This window comes from Elephas maximus, chromosome 17, assembly GCF_024166365.1.
Source record: "Elephas maximus indicus isolate mEleMax1 chromosome 17, mEleMax1 primary haplotype, whole genome shotgun sequence".
NCBI classification, from domain to species: Eukaryota; Metazoa; Chordata; class Mammalia; order Proboscidea; family Elephantidae; genus Elephas; species Elephas maximus.
This window is the reverse complement of record NC_064835.1, coordinates 68045188-68069545: the sequence shown is the minus strand read 5'-3', so window position 1 is coordinate 68069545 and position 24358 is coordinate 68045188. Positions and strand designations below refer to the sequence as shown.

Below are 24358 nucleotides of genomic sequence, written 5' to 3'. Positions count from 1 at the left end.
TCTTCCTAGTCTGTTTTAGTCTGGAAGCTCCACTGTAACCAGTCTAACATGGGTGACCCTCTTGGTATTTGAAATACCAGTGGCATAGCTTCCAGCATCATAGCAACACTCAAGCCACTGCAGTATGACAAACTGTCAGATGGGTGCTAGATTTATGAGTAGGTGTGCTAATTCTAGCCCGAATACATCCCCCTCAGCCTACAGTGTAGACGAAGAGATCTGAGCGGAGCTGGCCTGAAGCAGAAGCCCACCTGCTAGAATATCTGCTGCCCAAATTAAGAGTACAACCAGGACGTGCTTTTCAGTGCCTTTATTAAGAAATATCAAAAGTTGATTACAGCTCCATACACAGATTTACAAAGTTCAAGGGACACGAATGCAGGAGAGGCCGTCAATACACACGTTTGAACATGAGGGTAGCTTGCCAGAGGGGTAAACCTTACTTAACAGGGATCCACAGCAATGATTTTTCCCATTTCCACTAGGGTATAAGCAGAATACCTTAACTTACTTGAGAGAGTTTTAATAAGTTATAAATACTTATGTATCAAAGATCTGTCCTTTCATTTGTCATCATTCCTGCCTGAACAAGCAGAGCTGTTTACAGGAAGCGAACACTTGAGTCCCATTCACTGCTGTTTGTATGACATTTTCACAAAGCCTGCCTTGTTGGAAAACGTTGCAAGTTACATGTTACCATATTACCTGTGGGAGAACCCATACACATTATTATTATTATTTAACATTTAACAAAGAAGGGGGAATCACTCAACTTGGAAACCAAAATATCATAGTCAATGCAACCACCAAGTGTAGGACATACTGGCACTTCTACTGAGCTCCAGTCAAGCAGGACTGAGAACAACTGGCTGCAGGATCACCAGCACAAAATACAGAAAGGAATCTTTTCAGTGATGGTGGGTCATGATCTCTTACGTCAGGGATATTGCATCAGGGAATTACACTTTCAGAATAACTGGGGCTAGTAGGTCATCCGTACAGCAATGGTGTGGCATGCCTTGAATAAGGCTTGTGCTGGTTTACCTAAAAGTGGATTTCTTAAGAGATTGTCCAGCAACATCAGAAAGAGCCTTCGTCTTCAGAGGAAGGACTCCTTGTTCACCCACATGAGGCTGCGAGTCTCATTGGGCTTGCATTCATATTCAATGACGGAGAAGGGGCTTCCCCACTGGCAATGATCCCGCTTGTGGTAGTTGTAGAACTTGACTTGCCACACTGTCTCAAAGGTCCCAATATCTGTGAACTGAAGGGAAAGAAACACACCCAGTAAAAACCTCATTCTGCCACAAGCAATAGACAAAACTGAATGTCAGTGAAAGAGATTGCTATATAAATGAGCATGCGTTTTACTCTTTCCATCTGCAAAGCTTAATTTATTAAAGACCTATCTTCCTTTATGTGGGATGTATTTTCCTGAAAAGCTTTCTGAACCATTTTTCTCTAAAAAACCTTATTCCCATTGCACTAGTGGTATTTGCTATCATGATGCCCTTAATAAAAAGAATGTTGTTGTTGATTGCTACTGTTGAGTCAGCCCCTAACTCATGGAGACCCCATGTACCAGGTAATGAAACACTACCTGGTCCTGTGCCATCCCCATGATTGGGTGCAAATCGGACCTTTGTGATCCATAGAGATTTCGTTGGCTGATTTTCAGAGGTAGATCACCGGGCCTTTCCTTCTAGTCTGTCTTAGTCTGGAAGCTCCACTGAAACCTGTTCAGCATCATAGCAACATGTAAGCCTCCAATGACAGACAGGTGGGAGTAAACTCTCCTAAATTCCAAGTTTAATTTCCTGAAAAATACTCTCAGAACCTCAGAATTTTAGTGCTTGCATTAAAATGGTCCCTGCCACAGAAAGGGGATTGGGAAGAGAAAAGGAAATGTTTATTGTCTATTAGTTTCTACCTCAAGACAACAGAACAAAATAACACACACAACATAACTTAGCATAAGATACTATGGTGCGATGGATCACTTCTGTGTGGCCTTTCTCCCATGGCCTTGTAACTCCCACCCAAGTCATTGAGTGGGACTGTGTGATAGGGTAATTGTGGCTCACCGAAGAGACTGGTCAGTTTTGCTAACTTGCTGGGCTTGAAATGAGCCACCCCAGAGGGAGGGAAAAAGAGAGGATCCCACCACCACAAAGGAAGAACAGCCAGGGAGCCAGCACATCCTTTGGATCCAGGATCCCTGTGCTGAGAAGCTCCTGGAACCCGGAAACAGAGAGAGAGAGACAGAGACAGAGAGGAAGCTATAACATTGAAGATGGTAGAGACCTGGCAGCAGTAGATGGTATGGCAGGCTTCCTGGCCCACAGAGAGAGAAAGCTAAGTGCTTTTGGGCAGAGGCCTAGGGCCAGGGAGCACACGAGCATGGCTGGGAAGAGGCTGTCTAGATGGAAAAACTATCCTTGAGTCTTCCTGAGCCTGAATTGTAACCTGTTATTTCCCTAATAAACCCCATAATCGTGAGTATGGCGAGTTCTGTGTGGCCGTTGCAATGAATTGCTCGAATGCAGCAGAGAAGTAGAGAGTGCCGTGGGAGGGACATTTGGTGTCAGAATTGGTAAAGATGGCAAAGAGCATGTCTGACCTCTGCCTCATAGAAATCAGCCTTGGGTTATTGATCTTCATACTCCTTCTCCCATGGGAAATTACAGGGGGCCAGACGTTGTCCCCGCGCCATTTTCACAGATACAATTACTCTTCTGCCATTAGCTACAGTTTCAGGGAAAACTATTTGACTCAAGGTGATAACTAAATATATTTTATTGGAAGCATTTGATTGTTAAAGACCATACTTCAACTTTCTGATCTTAATGGGTATTTATAAACAACAGTCCGTGTGTCAGGCTTAGATTATACGTTATCCAAAACCATATTTGAGTACCTACTATGTACCATAAGGAGCCCTGGTGAAACAGTGGTTAAAGTGCTCGGTTGCTAACCAAAATGTTGGCAGTTTGAACCCACCAGCTGCTCCACAGGAGAAAGATGTGGCAGTCTGCTTCTGTAAAGATGACAGCCTTGGAAACCCTGAGGCAGTTCTACTCTGTCCTATAGGGTCTCTATGACTCAGAATTGACTCGATGGTTACTATGTACCCAGCACATATGAAAATGTGTATATGGCATGCTTCTTGCTCTCAAGAAGTTTGCATTCTACTTCAAGAAGGTAGGCCCTACAGATCTCTACACAGAATCTTCCTGAGTCATATACTCACAATTCTCTTGTAGCTGAGAAGAGGGCACAGAATACCCTAGAGGCCACTGGGCAGACGCACCAGTGGCCTGTGGAGTAGCCTGACCCTGCGACCGCAGCCTGGAGCTATTTAGGGGACCTGGCATTAAACAGCATGATGCCTGGCGTTATTTTCGCCTCTGACCCTCCCGTCATGGGAGGGGACAGGGACTGACTTGGCAGGGTTCCTAGACTTGTCAGGAGCCAGAAGACATCGTGGTGGTGGCAGCGGGGGAGGGCTGTGAGCAATAGGAGCCTTATGCATTGCGGCTGCTACAGGAGGAGGGTGGTCAGGTGCTTTCCAGACAGCTTTCCAAGATGTCTCAAAATTATATCCTGCACCATTGCCTCATCCTGCTAATTTGATCTCAAAACAAAATTTGGCTTTCTTTTAGGAAATTGACTTGACACAGTGGGTGATATACCTTAAGTCCACAAACCTTCATCCTAGTTTTGAAAACAAAGTACAGTATCTCTTTTTACAGAGTCCCAGCTTAAAGACTTATACAAGTATTCCTTAGCACTAGTCAGTAGAAGTAGTCCCATACTAGAATCAACCTAAATGTCTACCACCAGGTGAATGAGTAAACACACTTCGGTATTTTCATAAGATGGCATTTTACTCAAAAACAAAAAAAGGATCATACTGATTCAGGCAACAATAAGGATGGATCTCAAAGACACACCAAGGAAAAGAATTCAGGCTGCCAAGAATACACACTCTATGTATGTATTTATGTTACATTTATATAAAATTCTAAAACATTTATAATCTATTGTGATAGAATATTATCCATACTGACAGAAAACGTATCAGTGGTTACCTAGGGCTGGGGTGGAGGTCAGGGGGTGGGGAGGAGAAGGGGCTGATGCAAAAGTGCAAGAAGGTGCTTTCTGGGGTGATGGGAATATTCTGTCTTGATTAGGGTGGTGATTACATTGTCAAACTCACTGAATTATATGAACTTAAATGGGTGCATTTACTATATGTAAACTGTGCCTAAAAGTTAATTCAAAAATAGATAGACTCTAGTCTCAGTGCAGGGGCAACTGGCATAACATAGCTCATAAAGATAATGTTCTGCATCCTACTGTGATGAGTAGCATCTGAGGTCTTACAAGCTTGCGAGCAGCCATCTAATACACAACTATTGGTCTCTATGCAGCTGGAGCAAGAGAAAAAGAAGGAAATCAAAGACTCAAAGAAGAAATTAGTCTACAAGGCTAATAATCTACATGAACCACGGCCTCACCTACCTTGAGACTAGAAGAACTAGATGGTGCCCAGCTACTGCTACTGACCATTCTGATCAGGAACACAATAGATGGTCCTGGATAGAATGGGAAAAAAATGTAGAACAAAACTCAAATTCCTAAAAAAGGCCAGACTTAACTGGGCCAGTAGAGACTAGAGGAACCCCTGAGAGTATCAACCTGGGTTACCCTTTAAACTGGGAACTCCAGCCACTCCCAGAGCTAACCTATCAGCCAAAAGACAGAGCGACTCAGAAAATAAATGACATCACCATGAGTACTTGCTCCTCTGAACAATTATCTAAATGAAACCCAAGAGTCAATATTTAGCCTAGACCAAAGGTAAGGGGGACAAGGAAGCTCGATTAGTGGAAACAGAACAACCAGAATGGAAATAATGAGAATGCTGACACACTGTGAAAAGTGTAACCAATGTCACTGAATAATATGTACAGAAATTGTTACAGGAGAACCTGATTTGCTACTGTAAATTTTCTCCAAAATCACGATAAAATATCTTTTAAAAATAGAAATACTCATTGTTGGTAAGCTACGGAGGAACAGGTATTCTAAACACTGCTAGTGGGTATTGAGTTTATACAGCCTTTTGGAAGGATGATTTAAATCAAATTAAAGGGTGATTTAAATCAAATTTGGTCTAGCAATTCCACTTTTTATAATTTATCTTAGGAACATCACAATGTTTATACCAGTGAAAAATTTAAAACTAAATGTCCATCTTTAAGGCAATATTAAATTAATGGCAGTTCTACATGATGGAGTAATATATAGCAGTTTTAAGTGTAAAACATTTATTAAAGTTTTCCATTATTTTACATTGTTACATGAACTAAGCGGAGTACCAAGAATGCATAGTATGAATCCAGTTAAACAACATTATATATGTGAATGTTGGAAATGGATAGAATAAGGTTTATTTCCTTCTACGTGTTTAATTGTGTTTTCAAAACTGGGTACCCCAATATTACTTTTATAATCAGAAAAAAATGGTAGGCCAAATTGAATTATTTACAATACATGTTACCAAATAGTTAATATCCTTAATATGAAAGATTATATAATTAGTAAGAATTCCCAAGAATATTTGGATAACAGACTGAAACTCAGCTTGTTAAAAAGAAACAGAAATGGCTAACATCTAAAAAAAAAAAATCAGATGTCATTAGTAATTAAAAAAATAAAATTTTACAGAGATAATATTCATCTATCAACTTTGCAAAAATTTCAAAGTAACCAGAAAGGATCTATCCATTCGGCATTAGGAGAATGACATGGAAATACTGACATGTCCATATGATGGTCTTATATAGCTATTACAATGGATTGTAAGTTTTTGATGATGAAAATGCTTAATATTAACAGGAAAGAGATGGGTTCCAATACTGTATATACATTATAAAATCAAATATGTAAAAACAATTATAGAAAAAAATATTAACAGTAGAGCTTCCAACGAAAAGAGACTATTTTTTTCTACTTTTCCTACAGATTATCTACAATAAATACATACTACCTTATAATGGCAAGGAAAAATTTTTTCAATGGTGAAGTGGATCTATTATCCCTCAAAATGTAATATATACAACACCTAAACCCAGGGCTTCCTATACATTTCTATTAAGAACACACACACTTAGATGAAAAACATATATTACAGCTTTGATAACAATAGGGTAATGGTGATAAGAAAAAAATTGAAATCCTATCGTATAATTCACCAAGACATTTTAAGAAGATTTAGTACTAATTAATGTTTTTTCCCCCTGCGGCTGTAGACTTACTTGATGCAGGGTTGCCACAAACCTTCCAATTTGTGAAAAACACAATTTATCTGTGAAATGCAATAAAGTGTACTGAAAGGAGATATGCCTGTGTATGTATATCTGTGTACGTATCTTAAGTTTAAAGATCTAATTGTTATAGGATAATATTTTTTGACTAGCACAGCACATTGTATATTTTAAGTACAACTGAATTAAGTCATAAAAATATTTTTCAAACACTGCTAATCTTTTGAGCTACGCAGCCTGAAACTATGCTAGGTAAGTGGGAGCCACAATGCTGAGACCTTATTTGAGATAAATGGTACAAGTAAAAGCTACCTGTAAAAACAAAAACAAAACAAGATTAAAAAAAAAAAAAAAAAAAAAACGACCATGAAGATTATGACCACAGGCTAGGAAAAACTTAAGGTGCTGCTCTTCCGTCTGGATAAACTTAGAAAGTCTCAATCTAAAAGTTATCTCAATGACACAGGAGACCGAAATAGAAGCCTGCTGACACCAACAGCAAGAGTCATCGCTAAGGATATGGGATGCTTACGTACTTCGACTTCAGTTTTATTAATATTGGATCCAAGGTCCTGTTGAAGGAAACTTAACTGCTGCTAACTATGCATATATTTTCCTCTCTCCCGTGCCTCAGTTGTTTTAACTTTCCATCAGCTTACTTCCTCTTCTTTCCCTGCTAGTTCTATTTCCTGGGCATCTCCCTACCTAGCTCAGAACTTCTCTCATCTAGCAAGAACTTACAGGGTCTTGAAAACTGACATTCTTCTCAGAGAACAGAAGCAACTACAGAGGCTCTCCACCCTCTCCTGGCCCAACTGTTCCTTTCAAAGAAAATGATGGGATTTTTGCACAGGTCTAGTTCCCTGTGTTTGTATAAAGCACTCTCTATTTTATGCAATACTTCCACATATGTCACTGTGCCTTGATCTTTGTAACTGGTTTTGTTATCCACATTTTAGAGAAAAAAACTAAGATTCAGAGAAGTTAAGTAACTTGCCCCACCCCAGGTCTAGACCACACAGTCAGCGAATGTTAAGAACAAACAAAAACCAAAACCCACTGCCGTCGAGTCGATCCCGACTCATAGCGACCCCATAGGACAGAGCAGAACTGCCCCATAGAGTCTCCAAGTAGCGCCTGGTGGATTCGAACTGCCAACCTCTTGGTTAGCAGCCGTAGCACTTAACCACTACACCACCAGTGTTTCCGTTAAGAATAAGAACCTAGGTATTCTAATTCCTAGCTAGAAGCTATTATCACCATACCAAAATGTCTATATAATGGCTAACAGACAATTTTTCTTCTTTCTCTGAGGGAGAACACACAGGGATTGTCATGTGAACGATGTTTTTTAGGACATTCCACTATAACTGGACATTTTACTTACCACAGTGATCTTACAAGCTACAAGACTTTTTATTTCACAACCAAATGTGGAGGAGAGGACATCAAATATGTAGGTCATTAAATAGGAGACACATTTGTTGTCCTCAGTCACAAATGAAGAACATGCAGGTCAGAGTGTTTTAAACTGTCTCTGTGGTCTTACAACCAGTTGGTTCAGATTTCACAGAGTACTCCTATCCATTCACCATGCCACCCACCTCCACTGGCAACATATGACATTAACCAAGAATAAGAAGACTCTCAAATCCAGTGACTTTAGGAGCACAGAATAAGCCTATTATATTGATAGGAGAAGGAGCCTGAGTGGTACAAATGATTTGTGATCAGCTGCTAACCTACAGGTTGGCGGTTTGAATGCACCCAGCAGTGCCATGGGAAAATTTTTTTTTTTTTTTTTTTATCTGCTTCTGTAAAGATTACAGCCATGAAAACCCTATGGAACAGTTCTACTCTGTAACACATGGGGTCGCCATCAGTCAGAATGGACCTGATGGCGGTAGGTTTGGTTTGGTTTCATTGATAGAAGCATCTGTGACTTTTAGTATGGTGTGACCTATGGATCTCCCACTAGATTTCAAGTCTCATTATTCCTTACTGCTTGAAGTTTTATTAGTAAACATGTGTGTTTCATTTCTCTTGGGTAAATAAGTAGGACTGAAATTTTAGGGCCTCATAAAATATGCTTAACTTTATAAGACACTGTCAAACTTTTCCCATGTGGTTGTACCATTTTACTTTCCTACCAGTAATAGGAGAGTTTCAGTTGCTACACATCCCCACCAACACTTGGGATTACAGGCCCTTTCAATTTTAGCCACTCTAATGATTATGTACAGGTAAGATTAAGGAAGGAAATTGATTTCTATCAACAAAACAGAACGGGAAAAACCATAGAGTAAAATCACTGAAATGAAAATATGATTCTTTGAAAATTTCATTAAAATTGATAAGCTCCTAGGCAAGATTGATGAAGAAAAAGAGAAGACACACATTATCAATATCAGGAATAAAAGAGAAGATATCACTACAGATCCTATAGAACTTAAATCAGGAACAGCTTATGCCAGTAATTTCAATAAAATGGACAAATTCCTTGAACAACACACTATCAGTAGCCTTTTATCTACTAGAGAAATTGAATTTTGAGTTAAAATGCCTTCCAACATGTAAAACTTCAGGCCCAAATAACTTCACTGATAAATATTAACATTTAAAATAAAAATACCAATCCTAAATAAACTCTTTCAGACAACAGAGGAGAAAGGAACACTTCCCAGTCCTTTTTACGAGGCCAGATTTCCCTAATACCAAAACCTGATAAAGATATTACAAGGGAAATTACAGACAAAAATCCCTCATGAAGTTATATAAAAAATTCGCTTCTGATTTTTTTATTTGCTTAGAATATTATAAGGTCAAATCCAGCAATATATAATAAGGATAATACATTAGGACCAAGAAGCATTCATCTTTGGACTTAAGGATGGTTGAACATTTGAAATTTTATACAATTCACCATATTAACAAAATAAAGGAGAAAAACCATATAATCATATCAATAGATGCAGAAAAAGCATTTGACAATTCAACATCCATTCATTATAAAAACTCTCAGCAAACTAGGAATAGAAGGAAACTTCTTCAACCTCATTAAGGGCCATCTACAAAGAAACCTAGAGAGCTTACATCGTACTTAATAGTGAAAGATGGAACCGTCTCCCTCTGTCATGGGAAACAAGACAAAGATGTCTGCTCTTAACATTCCTGCTCAGCATTGTATTGGAGGTACAAGCCAGTGCCTTAAGAGGGGGGGATAAAAAAGACATACAGATCGGAAAAGAAGTAAAACTATTAGAAGTAAACAATTGTGTATGCAGAAAATACTAAGCTACCTACCAAAAAATTAGGTAGAACTAATAAATGAATTTAGCAAGGCTGCAGGATACAATATCAATTTAGAAAATCACTGTATTTCATGAGGAAATATATAAGCACTAAACAATTGGTACTATTTTTAAAATTTTACCAGTTTTATAGGTGAAAATTGGCATTGCATTGGCTATTTGTAGTTTTATCACAATTTTTGAAATATTGACTGGCCATTTCTAGTTCTTCTTTTGTGAATTGCCTATCCATGTCATTTGCTTATTTTTTTCTATTTCCCACATCCTATGATTATCTTTTTCTTACTGGTTTATAAGAATTCTTTGTGTATTACGGTTACAGATCTTGCCAAATGCTAGACCAGGCAGAAATGCCATGAAGACTAGCTTTTATCTTTGAAGTGCATGCCTATGGCGACTCGCCCTCATCCTACACGGCCTCAGCAACCTCTGATACCTCTCTGCCTTCTTCCTCTACGCTCCACCATCCTCTCACTGAAGAGGGCCAATAAAAAGTGGTTAAGATGATATGTCCAGACAGATTCTCTACATAGACTCCTTCCTTGGAGGGACTGAAGGGGACATAAGTCAACAAAACTCTTTTAAGTGGGAAGCTACACAGTAGTTGAGAACTACACAATAGGGTATCAGTTTATTTACTACCCAGTACCATGGACTCTTGAATTGTTTGAATAAAGAGATCACTGCCCTTAGTCTAAGTCATTAGACTAATGACATTTGACAGATGGCATTTGACTGCTCCCTGACTTTGGAGGCAACTCATGGCTCTTGTGGGCAGCGAAAGGCTGTGGAAAATTATTAAAGACAGTGGCAACATCCATATGAGCAGTGGCAAGGTGAGGCAACATAGCTTAGGAGACCAGACATGTTACAAATACATGTATTTTTTAGCCAACGATCATTTGCCTTTTGTCTGTTTGACAGAATTTTTACATTTTAAATAATCAGAGTTTTCAATTTTTACCTTTGGATTTCTTTTCATTAGATTAATTTCGTTTCACTTACTGTAAGTTGCCTTTTTATAGATAATATTTTGATCCATCTGAAAAAAATTTTGAGGTATGGTGTCAGGGAAGAGCTACAGTGAAGTTTCCCTCAAATGTATTTAATGATTAAAAACAGTAACAACTTTGAAGTAATTTTAAACTCACAAAAGTTGCTCTGGCACGCCCTTCATTTAGCTCCCTTTGGTGGATCCACCTATTTGATTGACTGAATGTACCCGGACATCTCATCTCCAGGTTTCAGTGGTATCTGTGAGAGTGTGGCTGTGTCTATCATATAATATATAATACTGAAGTCTGAAATATTGGTGACTTTAAAAAATGTCATAAAACCCACCTATCTAAAGTCTTTACCAAACTAGCATGAAAACTTGAACTTGACATTAGAGCTGCTGACTTGGTCAGGAAACCGTCTTCAATTTCAATGGCTTTTGTTAGAATTAGTCTATTACAGATAAGGTACATGCGCATGGCTGATACTGTAACCAAAAGCTGCGAGATCATTGGTTAAAACAATCAACTATCAACCTTTTCCTTCTTCTGGATCTTATATATAAAAACCTAAACTTTACTGCTAAGACTCAGGATTCGTGAGTTACAGTTTAAAGACCGCACAGATCCTTTGTCCTATAACATCCCCCCAGAGCAACTAGTAACTAATAGGCTCTCCAACTTTGAAGCAGATTCCTGGACAGACAAACAAAACTTACGGTATCTTTCTTTTAATGACTAAACTTAAATCATTTTCACTAAAAACAAAAACAAAAGAACCAAAATCCCATACTCCAGCCATTCAAGACAATGTAGAAATTCTCACCTTACAGATAGGAAGAAGTTTTTAATCAAGTCCTTTCTAAATTGTTCTAGTTAAGCTTTTTTTTACATCTAGAGCAAAAGAAGTATGAACCCACCCTGGTAAGACCAGAGACCCAGGAGGGAGCGGCCACCTCAGGAAGTGGAAAGAGGAAGTCATAGATAGCTCTGCTCTACCCAGCCCCTGCTGACAAAGAGAGAAGGCAGGAGGACCCCTGTCCTGCCCTGCGAGCACTTGGAAGAAGGTACCAAACCAAAAAACCAAACCCAGTGCCGTCGAGTCGATTCTGACTCATAGTCTTGTTTATATTGGCCTCCTCAGCACTTGACCCAGCGCACAATGCATGTTAAATGAAAGGATGAACAATTAAAAGTTAGCTCATGGGCCCACTGGGACCTCATTACAGTGTCTGACCACTTTAGTATCTGCTGTTCTGTTTCAAGTTAATATTTCCTTTGAAGTCTAATTCCATGCGCTATTCTTGGTATCCTAGGATGGAGAGGATACTGCTTTGATATGATAAAGAGGTTTATTTTGGTCCAACAAGCAAGTATCATCAGGAACAAAGTGCATATGAACTTTATGATGAAGGTTATAATAAATGCAATAAAGCATAAAATCTAATTTAGAAAGTCTTTCCCCACCCTTATGGTTGAGGAATGGAGAAATTATATATAGATAAAATCATTAGAAATTAACAGATAATTTGGTCATTATGTGTAAATGATATAAGTATGTACAGGTAGTTCCTGACTTAGGACATATTTGAGTTATGACAAACCACACTTATGACCGTCCTTTTTTTTTTTTTTTTTTACATCTTACCATTAGTAATATGTGCTACATATTACATCACATATTACATGTTGTGCCGTATTTTGCCGATGTCATTATCTGTAAGTTAATATGTAATGTTTCCAACCCCCAGAGACAAATTAAGATGAGCCTTATAAAGATATTGATAATAAAAGACAATAGTAATGAAAACTAAGAAAAAAAAAAGAGAGATTTGACTTACATCAGAACCAACTTACGACACAGTCATTGGAACGAAGCCCCATCATAAGTCAGGAAGTATACTTCTATATTATATATATATATTATATATATATATAATACTATATAGTAGTAGTATAGAAGAATCAAGTGAGAAGTCTTTAGAACCAATAAGGTGGCTAAATATGCAATAAAAATCAATTCCTTTCTATATGTTGGTGTTGGCCATTTAGAAAATATATATGAATGATCCTATTCTCAATAGCACTAGAAATATAAAACATCAAATAATAATCTTTAAAAGGAACTCTAAGGCCCTGATGAAGAAAACCAAACTTTACGGAAAGGTATAAAAGAAGATTTAAATGAGAGATGGACAGTGCTCCTGGATAAAAAAAAATATATATATAGCAGGATTGAAAATGGTAAGTATGGTGGTGTGTCCCCAATTCATTTAGAGATATGATGCAATTAAAATCCCAGTGAGGTTGTCTTTTTTTTTTTTCCCCCTAGTTTACTAACAAAATATTTCTATTAATTTCCTGGAGTCGGAGTAGTTTATCATTTAAGGGCGGTACTAATTTTGCAGTCAGTCCTCACTGGTTTTGAATCCTGATTCTGCCACTCACTGGCTGTGAGAATCTATAATGCACAGCCTCAGGTCCCTCATCTATACAATGGGGAGAATACCTATTTCATAGAAAAGTACTGAGGATTAAAGGGGATACCAAACCCAAAACCCATTGCTGTTAAGTCGATTCTGACTCATAGTGACCTTATAGGACAGAGTAGAACTATCCGATAGGGTTTCCAAGGCTGTCACCTTTACAGAAGCAAACTGCCACATCTTTCTCCCATAGAGCAACTGGTGGATTCAAACCACTGACCTTTCGGTTAGCAGCCAAGCCCTTTAACCACTATGGCACCAGGGCTCCTTTAAAGGAGATAATATATGTTAACTGCTTGGCACCATGCCTAACATATAGTAAGCACTCAAACTGTAGCTATTTCTGTTATCTAGAAGAGTAGTTCTCCATCAGGGGTGACTTTGCATTCCAGGGGACATGTGACAATCTGGAGACATTTTGGGTTGTCACACTGGTTGAGGGGATGCTACTGACATCTAGTGGGACTGGGACGCTGCTAAACATCCTACAAGGCATAGGACAGCTCCCCCACAACAAAGATTTATGCAGTCCTGATGGCCAATGGTACCAAGGTTGAGAAGCCTTGATCTAAAGAGTAAGAGAAAATGGCTAAAATGATTTCTAAAGATTAATTCAAGGAGATTCAAAACCCAAAATCCAAATCCACTGCCGGGAGGTCGATTCTGACTCATAGCAGCCCTACAACCTTCAGATATTCCAACACCGTCAGAATAATTAAATTGATGTGGAAATAGTTCACATACGAAATTTCAATAGGGTAGTTATGCAGATCCTGTGAACTTAATGTCATAAAAGCATCACAAGAAAAGATCATCACACCTTATACAAAAATGAATTCAAAATGGATTACAGCTCTATTTAACCATTAAAAAAAAAAACTATAAAACTTATAAAAGACATAGAAAATCTTTGACTTAGGGTTAGGGGGTCTTAGTATAATCTATAAAAGAAAAAAAGCTATATTGGATTTCATCAAAACTTAAAACTTTTAGTCTGCAGAGGGCTTTGTTAGTAAAATGAAATGACAAGTCACAGACTGGGAGAATATATTTGCAAGTCACAACCAAGAAAGTGCTGTTGGATCAAAATAAACCTCTTATCATATCAAAGCAGTATCCTTCCCCTCCTAGTATATCAAGAATAACATATATAATTAGACTTCATCCTTTCATTTAACATGCATTGTGTACTGGGTCAAGTGCTGAGGAGGCCAATATAAACGAGACTGTACCTTCTTCCAAGTGCTCGCAGGGCAGGAGAGGGGTCCTCCTGCCTTCTCTCTGAGCCAGCACGGGCTAGACAGAACAGAGCTATCTATGACTTCCTCTGTCTGTTTTCTGAGGTGGCTGCTCCCTTCTGGACCTCTGGTCTTACCAGGGTGGGTTCACATTTCTTTTGCTCCAGGTGTAAATAAAACACTAGTTGGAAGCTTAAGAAGAACAATTTAGAAAGGACTTGATTAAAAACTTCCTCCTAGTTTGATCTGTAAGGTGAGAATTTCTACATTCTTTTGAATGACTGAAGTACAGGAGTTTTTTTCTTTTTTTTTTAAGTGAGAATGATTTAGATTAAGTCATTAAAAGAAAGATTTTATTACTTACAATAAGTTTTATATGCCTGTTCAGGCATCTGCTAGAAGGTTGGAGAATCTATTAACTACTAGATGCTTTGGGGGGATGTTACAGAACAAAGTGTAGTCTTTAAAGTGTAATTCACAAATCCCGGGTCCTAGCAGTAAAGCCTAGGTTTTTACTTGTAATTTTCACCTCTAGAAGAAGGAGATGATTGCTAGTTGATCTAACAATGATCTCACAGTTCCCAGTTTGAGTATTGGCCATGTGTTTGTACCTTATCTGTAATAGACTAATTCTAAGAAAAGCATTTGAAATTAAAGAAGGTTTTCTGATCAAGTCAACAGCTCTAACGCTAAGTTCAAATTTTCATTCTAGTGGTGAAACCTTTAGATGGCCTTTCTCACTTCGTATGACATTCTTAAAGTCATCAATATTTCAAACTTTTGGCATTACAAATAACATCATAGACAACACCACACTCTCACAGACACCACTGAAACCTTGAGATGACTATGTCCAATCAATCAAGTAGGTGAATCCAGTCAAGTTCATGGACTATTTAACTTCACTAGTCCATCAAGGGAAACCCTGGTGGCGTAGTGGTTAAGTACTACCACTGCTAACCAAGAGGTCAGCAGTTCAAATCTGCCAGGCACTCCTTGGAAACCCTATGGGGCAGTTCTACTCTGTCCTATAGGGTCGCTATAGGTCGGTATCGACTTGATGGCAGTGGGCTGGGTTTGGTTTGGTTTTAGTTCATCAAGGGAAACGTCAGTGGTATGCATGTGGGGGGTGGGAGGGGGCTAAGGAAAAGTAGAACTAGAAGTTGCAAGATATTTGGATGCTACCTACCTCTGTAATTATGGTCAAATCCCAACTCCCTGGCCTTGGTTTCTGTAATGCCGATTTAAGTGAATTCTACTATCTGATCTCTAAGGATACTTTCAGCTTTAACATGGTATAAAGGATTCCAAACTTATCATTATAGGTGCAATACTAGTTATTTTCTGGAGAAAGTCAGATTCTCAATTACTGCCATTTAGGATCTCATCAAATAGGACTGAATCCAACAAATCCCTGTAGGATTCTTTTTTGGTTTAGCACAGAGAGATGAGCTGGGAATGCATCACAGAATATTAAAGGGCACCCGTGATTAAAAAAAAGTGAAGTAGCAACATGAGTTTCAGAAACTTGAGCAAGTAATTTTTAAAGCAGCCATACTCCTTACATTTTGACTCAGTTCATCATTTCAGCTTACCTTCCATATATGTACATTCTGTAGTTTGCTATCATTTTAAACACAAAATTGTTCTCATACATATTTGTACATTTTCATTGTTAGACAATTTTAATGGTGACATAAGATTCTCTAATTATGTATCAGAAATATTAGACCTCAGATATGTCAATTCTCTCCCACCATAAAAAGTGCTCACATGAATAATTTTGTATAGATCTCTACCTCAGTAGGAATGAAATTACTGAGCTATTCCCATATCTGGCCATTTTGTGTTTTAAAGAGTTGTACGTACCACTTTATAACATTACCAACGATAAAGAAGTCTACTGGCTTTACTATAATTATAATATCATTGAGAAGTACTTTCAAAAGTAATAGATTTTCTAGAGTACCTTGCACCATCACTTGCAAGAATGATCACTTCCACATGTTAACTTTGTATTTTTTTCTTCTCGTGGAAAGGGCTGGATCATGTCTTGTTAATTTTTCTATTGAAGCTTTAGTATTTAAAAAAAAAATCATACAGACTCTTAATATAGATCAAATTTCTGTCATATCTGTTAGAAATCTTTCTCACTATTGCTTTATCTTCCTTTTTCCATTGTGTAGAAACAGTCACGTGTAAGTCTCTTTTTCCATTATGGTTTCTTCTGTTAAAAATTAAGAGTTATTTTTCTATAAAGTTGAGAGTCTATTTTGGTTTTTCTATAATTTTAGATTTTATGATTTAACTTTTTCTGTCATTCAACCTTTATTTATATATTTATTTTGTACATCATTTTACAAATGATTTAAGATGACATTTAACATTTTACATAAAACTAAAATATACAACTAAAAAACCCCACAATCATGGAAAATAAGGCAAGAATTTCTACATTCTTTTGAATGGCAGAAGTACAGGACTTTTCAAAAAAGGATTTGGTTTCTTTAGAGGTTTAGGATCATGGTTTCATGGGATATCTCAGTTAATTGGTCTAATATCGTGTTTAGTGCTTCTGTTTTATATCCTAGTTCAATGTGTAGTGCCTGGAGTTTTAAAAGCTTGCAAGTGGCCATCTAAGATACAACAATTGGTCTCTATTCACCTGGAGCAACAGAGGGAGAAGGAGATTCAGGAATAGGGGGAAAAAATGGAATGTGTGGCCAATTGCCTCTGTGAACAACTGCCTCCTTTGCCATGAGACCAGAAGAATTGGATGGTGCCCGGCTACCATTACTGAACGATTTGATCAAAGATTCTGTAGAAGAATCCTGACTGAAAGGGGGAAAATACAGAATAGAATTTCAGATTCTCATGGATTCCAAACTTTCTGAAGCCATGGAGGCTGGATAAACTCCTGAAACTATTCCCCTGAGAAAAAAATCTTAAAACCACAAACCAAAAATACCCACTGAAGTCTTCTTAAAACCAAACAATAGTTTAGCTCAACTAGTCTGCCTTGAGCACTGGGATCTTTTAAGAACTATCTATATGGGATCATATTGACAACAGTGACTCGCAAGATGTGATAGGAAAGTTAGGGGGCAGTGAGTTTATGTTAAAGGAGGAAGAACAATTCAGAAAAAGAGGGAGAGAATGGTTGCACAACTTGAAGGATGTAATCAATGTCACTGAATTATACATGTAGAAGCTGTTGAATTGGTGTATGTTCTGCTGTGTACATTCTCAACAACAATAAAACAAAATAAAGAAACAGCAGGTAGAAACCACAAAAGAGTCAATCCTTAAGAGAAAATTTACTGAATAAGATTTGTGAGTTTACTGCTTCTTTTGATTGAGCACATTCCCAAGCCTGAGAAGTTAGAGCCTTACTGGCTTGAGGTATCCAAGCAAAGAGCTCAAGACTAGGAAAGCAGCTGGTTTCAGGGTAAGTTGAGTCCCAAAATCTCAGTGTACCAATCCAATTCCTTGACTGACTGCTAAACTCCATGTGCACAAAAGAAACACCCAGGGGAGTCATTCCTTAGGGGACATGGAGTTTCTGTTAATAGTGGTAGAATAGTCTGGAAAAGGGTAGTGGTAAAGGCCACACAATGTGATGAGCATGATCAGTGTCACTGAACTGTACATGTAAAAGTTACTGAATTGGTAAATGTTTTGTTATATATATTTTTACCACAATTAAAAAAGAAAGAAAGAAAGAAAGAAAACCTCCAGGGAGCAAGGCTTAAAACGCAGCAAGTGGAAGTTGACAAAATGAAGCATAGACAACAGCTGCTGCACACTGATTAGAAAGACAGAGTTTGCAGTTTGACTTCAGGAACGTTTACTGCCTGCTAGAGTGAAAACAGACAATAATGCTCAGAAGAATAAAACAAACTAAAGGTGATATTATTCACGATGTCTAGTTTCTAAGAAAAATCACCAGATACTTAATGAAACAGGAAAGTGAGACTTACATTCAGGGCAAAAGTCAGTCAATAGAAACTTACTCTGAATGCGGCCAGATATCGGATTTGTTAAAGGTCTCAAATTAGCAGTTATAAACATGCTCAAAAGAGTAAAAGAAAACATGATCTCAAACAGGAAATCTCAATAGAAAAATGGAAACTATAAAAAATACAAATAAAAATTCTAGAGCTGAAATATATAAGAAATAAAATTCAGAAAATGAGTTCAACAGCAGACAGGAAATGCCAGAAGAAACAATCAATGAACTTTAAGATATATCAATAGAAAATATCTAACAAGAAGAACTATAAAAAAAATTGAAGAAAAATGTTGTTGTTGTTAATTGCCGTGCAGTCAATTCTGACTCATGTCGACCCCAATTGTGCAGAATAGAATTACTCCATGAGTCAGAATCAACTCGACCGCAGTGGGTTTGGTTTAGTTTTTTACAGGGTTTTCAAGGCTGTGGACATTTGGAAGCAGATCATCAGGCCTGTCTTCTGAGAAGCCTCTGGGTGGGACCAGGAAACCTTTCATCTGGTAGTTGGGCTCTTAAATGTTTGTGCTACCCAGGGACTTCAAAGAAAATGTACACAGCCTCAAAGATCTGTGGGATAATATAAAGTTGTACACCATATATGTAAGTGGAGTCCTACAAGAAAAGAATAGAAAAAATATTTAACAAAATAACAGTAAACAAACAACCACAACCCAAATTTGGTGAAAACATTAGAAATTCAAGAAATTCAATGAGCCCGAGCAGGAAAAACACAAGAAAATCTCACCTTGGTGCATCATAGTCAAACTATTTAAAACTAGAACTGTACAATAGACGAAGGGAGAATTTTACCATATGTGTATTATACATACAGTATACTACTATAGATACAGCATATTACTATAGATGCAGTATACTACTATAGATACAGTATACTACTATAGATACAGTATACTACTATAGATACAGTATACTACTATACAGTATACTACTATAGATACAGTACATACATACAGTACATACATATAAAAAAAGAAAAAAATTATATATATATATATAGCAACAATTGTAAGGATGGCACAGGATCTGGCAGTGTTTCATTCTGTATGAGTAGGAAGGGACTCAATGGCATCTATCTAACAACAACGTATTATACCTGAGATACCTAGATGGTACAAATGGTTTGTGCTCAACTACTGACCTAAAGGTTGGCAGTTCAAACTCACCCTGCAGTGCCAAAGAAAGGCCTGGTGATCTGCTTCTGTAAAGGTTACAGCCAAGAAAATCCTATGGAACAGTTTTACTCTGTCACACATGGAGTCACCATGAGTTGGAATTGATGGCAATTTTTTTTTTTAATTTATGTTACACCTTATCAAAATATCTCATACAAAGGAAGGAAATAAAAATAGAACTAGAAATCAGTGAAATAGAAAAATGGACAGTGAAGCATATGAAACCAAAGCTGGGTTTTTGCAAAGGCCAATAAAATTGATAAATCTCTAGCTAGACTTATCAGGGGAGAAAAGAAATTATGAATATCAAGAATGAAAGAGTGGACATTAATGGAAATTCTACAGACATTAAAGGATGATGGAGGATTACTATGAACAACTTTTAAAATAAGCCTGATGACTTAATTGAAATAGATGAATGAGTTGAAAGACAAATGACAAAAACTAACTCAAGAAATAAAACCCGAATTGTCCAATATAAATTAATGAAATTGAATTTGTAATTAAAAACCTTCAGGCAAAGGAAAATCCATGCTTTCACTGGTGAATTCTATCCAACACTAAGAAAGAGTAATACCAATTATAGGAGTCCCTGCATAGCACAAATAGTTAAGTGCTGGACTGCTACCTGAGCTGTTGGTAGTTCAAACCCACCCAGAGGCACATCGGTAAGGCCTGGCAATTTTCTTCCAAAAGGTCACAGCCTCGAAAATCCTGTGGAGCACAGGTCTACTCTGCACACATGGGGTCAACATGAGTCATAATTGACTGGACGGCAACTAACAACAACATCAATTCTACACACATTCTTGGCAACTAACAACAACATCAATTCTACACACATTCTTCCAGAAAACACAAGAGTAAACACTTGCCAAATCATTCTATGCAGCCAGCATTACCGTGACCAAACAAAGACATTCCAAGAAAAGAAAACCACTGGCCAATATCCTCCATAAATAGATGTAAAAATCCTCAATAACATATTAGTGAATCAAATCCAGCCACACATAACAGAGAATATACCGTGACCGAATAGGATTTTATCTCAGGAATTCAAGGCTGGTTCAACAAAGAAAAAGCGATGCATCTACCATAAAACAAAGGAAGAAAACATCATCTGATCATCTGAAAAGGTGGGGAAAAAGTATTTGAAAAAATTCTACAAAATAAACATGATAAAAACCCTCAGGAAACCAAGAATAAAAGGGAACTTCCTCAATCTGATAAAAGGCTTTCACAAAAAAAAAAAACCCTACAGCTAACAGCCTACTTAATGTTAAAAAACGGAATGCTTTCCCCCCTAAAATGAAGGAGCAAGGACATCTGCGCTCACCATTTCTATCTAGCATCATACTGGAGGTCCTAGCCATTAAAATCATAATCAAACAAACAAAATGCCAGAAATAAAAGGAACACAGACTGGAAAGGAAGGAGAAAAAAAAATTTTTTTTTTTTTTTTTTTTTGCAGATGACATGAGAACTTATGTAGAAAATCCTAGAGAGTCTACCAAAAAAAAAAAAAAAAAGCTATTAGGACTAAAAACAAATTAGTAAGCTCTTAGAATTCAAGAACAATGTAAAAAATCAATTCTACTTCTATATACTAGCAATAAAAAATAATTCCATTTACAATAGCATTCAAAAATATGACACACTTAATGATAAGTTTAACGAAATATATATAAAAATCTGTTAGTTCAAGGGACTAATGGACCACATAAGCCATAGCCTCCAGCAGGTTAAGCCAAGAAGAACTAGATGGTGCCCAGTCACCACCACCAAATGGGCAACACCCTCCCAAAAGGAAAGACAAGAAGGCTATAAGGGACAGGAAAACCAGAGGAATGGACACAGGGAACCTGGGATGTAAAGGGCAAGAGGGAGAGTGCTGACACATTGTGGGGATTGCAACCGATGTCACAAAACAATTTATGTATAAATTTTTGAATGAAAAACTAATTTGCACTGTAAACTCTCAGCTAAAGAATAAAATTAAAAAAAAATCTGTACAAGGAACTTTAATATACTGTTGAAAGAAAGAAGATCTAAATAAATGGAGATACTACGTTAATGAATTAGAAAACTCAACATTATTAAAATGTCAAATCTCTCCAAACTGACCTATAGGTTTAATGTAAATCTAATTAAGGTCACAATTTTGGAGAAATTGACAAGCTCATTCTAAAATCTGTATAAAATGCAAAAGGTCTAGAATAGCCAAAACAACTTTGAGTAAAAGCTTTGAAAAACTTAAACTAGCATATTTAAAGAGTAGCGTATGAATCATTAAATAAAATTGTTTTGGATATTCTAGGTCCTCTACATTTCCAAATTAAAGATACTGACATATATTGAGTAGCAAAGCAACTGGAATTTTCATACACTGCTGGTAGAAATGTGAAATGGTACAACCACTTTGAAAAATAGTCTCGACATTTCACATACAGTTAGCATATACTTTACAACTCAGCAATTCTCCTTCCAGGTATTTATTTTTATAATCTTTAAAAAATTTTTTTATTGTACTTTAGATGAAGGTTTACAGAACAAATTAGTTTCTCATCAAACAGTTAGTACACACATTGTTCTATAACATTGGTTAACAAACCCATGACATGTCAACACTCTCCCTTCTCAACCCTGGGCTCCCTATTACCAGCTTTCCTGTTCCCTCCTGCCTTTCAGTCCCTGCCAGGGCTGGTGAGCCCCTATGTCTTGTTTTGTTCCATGGGCCTGTTCGATCTTTGGCTGAAGGGTGAACCTCAAGAGTGACCTCATTACTGAGCTGAAAGGGTGTACAGGGTCTTCCAAGGTATTTACTCAAGAGAAATGAAGACACATGCTCACACTAAGTCTCATACTTAAATGTTCACAGCAGCTTTATTCATAATATCAAAAGCTGGAAACCACCCAGATATCCATTTACTGGGAAAAAGGTAGATTGTGGTATATCCATACAATGAACTACTATTCAGCAATAAAAAGAAACCAACTTCTGATACATGCGACTACATGGATGAATTTCAAGAAAATTAAGCTAAGTGAAAGAAGCCAGACCTAACAGTATGATTCCATTTACCTGAAATTTTACAGCAAGTGAAATTATTGGATTTTGGACTCGCAGTTGATTTAAAACTTCTGATATGATGGAGTAAATGTGTTTTACATGTGACAAGGACATGAATTTTTGAGAGGCCAAAGGGCGGAATGTTATGGATTGAGTTGAACTCTGTCCCCCAAAAATGTGTGTCAACTTAGCTAGGCCATGATTCCCAGTACTGTGTGATTGTCCATCATTTTGTCATCTAATGTGATTTTTCCAGTGTGTTGTAAATCCTACCTCTACGATGTTTATAAGGCAGGATTAGAGGCAGTTATGCTGATGAGGCAGGACTCAACCTACAAGATTAGATTATATCTTGAGTCAATCTCTTTTGAGATATAAAAGAAAGACAGAGCAGAAAGACCTCATACCACCAAGAAACAAGAAGCTAGGAGAATAGTGTGTCCTTTGGTCCTGAGATTCCTGTGCTAAAAAGCTACTCAACCGGGGAAGATTGATGACAAGGACCTTCTCTCAGAGCCGACAGAGAGAGAAAGCCTTCCCCTAGAGCTGGCACACTGAATTTGAACTTCGAGCCTCCTAAACTATGAGAGAATAAATTTCTGTTTGTTAAAGCCGTCTGCTCGTAGTATTTGTTATAGCAGCACTAGGTGACTAAGAGAAAGCTCAGAGGGCTAGGGTTGAGGTGGGGTGAATTGAGTACAAATGGGTATGAGAGAATCTTTAGGATAGAAATGTTGCATATCGTTACTGGAGTAGTGGTTACACAGTAGTATCCATCTGTCAAAACCTATGCAACTGTGCATTTAAAAATTTAAAATAGGTGCATTTTATTATATGTAAATTGTATCTCAAAGTTGATTTTAAAAACTTTCAATGAATTCCTGTAGGTATTAGAATAAATCCAAGAAGGTCCTAGAACATCTAACACCTACTTAGCTCTCCAACTTGATCTTGAACCACTGCTCTAGCCATGTTGGGCTTCTCTCAGCCACTAGAGCACGTTATGTTCTCTCTCAGCTCTTGACCTTCGCATTCCCTCCATCCACCAACTCTTATTCACACTTCAGTTCTTTTTCGGGATTGCCATCTCCAGAATCCTGGATTAGGAAAAGACCACTGGTGTATAGTCCAAGGCCACCTCTCCTTTTTTACTACTTTTATATAATTGTAATTACTTACCTTATTATTTATAATCAGACTTAAAGTATGTTTTCTCCCTCTAGAGTAAAAGCTTTATGAAGTCAGGGATATCAAATTTTTTTTCACCACTCTTTCTTCAGTGCCTGATACATTGGAAACCCTCAAATATTTGCTGACAAAGAAAGCAAAAAATTCTAAATAATATATTAGCATATTGAATTTAGCATTAAAAAAATACAGGATGTTTAAATAGAGTTTAAGAAATAAAGAATAGTTTAATATTTGGAAGTGTATTAACATATCGAAGGAGATAAAAAGGAAATGGAATTAGAATTCAACACACATCCCAACTTAAAGAAAACCTTAGTGAACTGGAAAAAAAGGTCTGTTCTAACATGACAAATTATCTGAAACTAACATTGTACTTAAATGAAACCCTGGAGACAATGATACCTCTTGCTACCATTAGTAGTCAACATTATCTTGGAAGCATTAGCCAAAACCTGTTGCCAGGGGTCAATTCCAACTCAGCAACCTTAGAGGACAGAGTAGAACTGCCCCATAGGGTTTCCAAGAAGTGG

General features: G+C 37.3%; 1 protein-coding gene across 1 annotated transcript in view; it reads right to left on the bottom strand.

Annotated features, from left to right (window-relative positions):
- Positions 1-276: 276 nt before the first annotated feature.
- Positions 277-24358, bottom strand: part of CNRIP1 (cannabinoid receptor interacting protein 1) — a 31310-nt gene continuing 7228 nt past the window's right edge. The window contains exon 4 of the mRNA XM_049856426.1: positions 277-1264. Coding sequence (XP_049712383.1) covers positions 1100-1264 — 165 coding nt within the window. The 3' untranslated portion in view covers positions 277-1099. The remainder of the gene's footprint in view (positions 1265-24358) is intronic.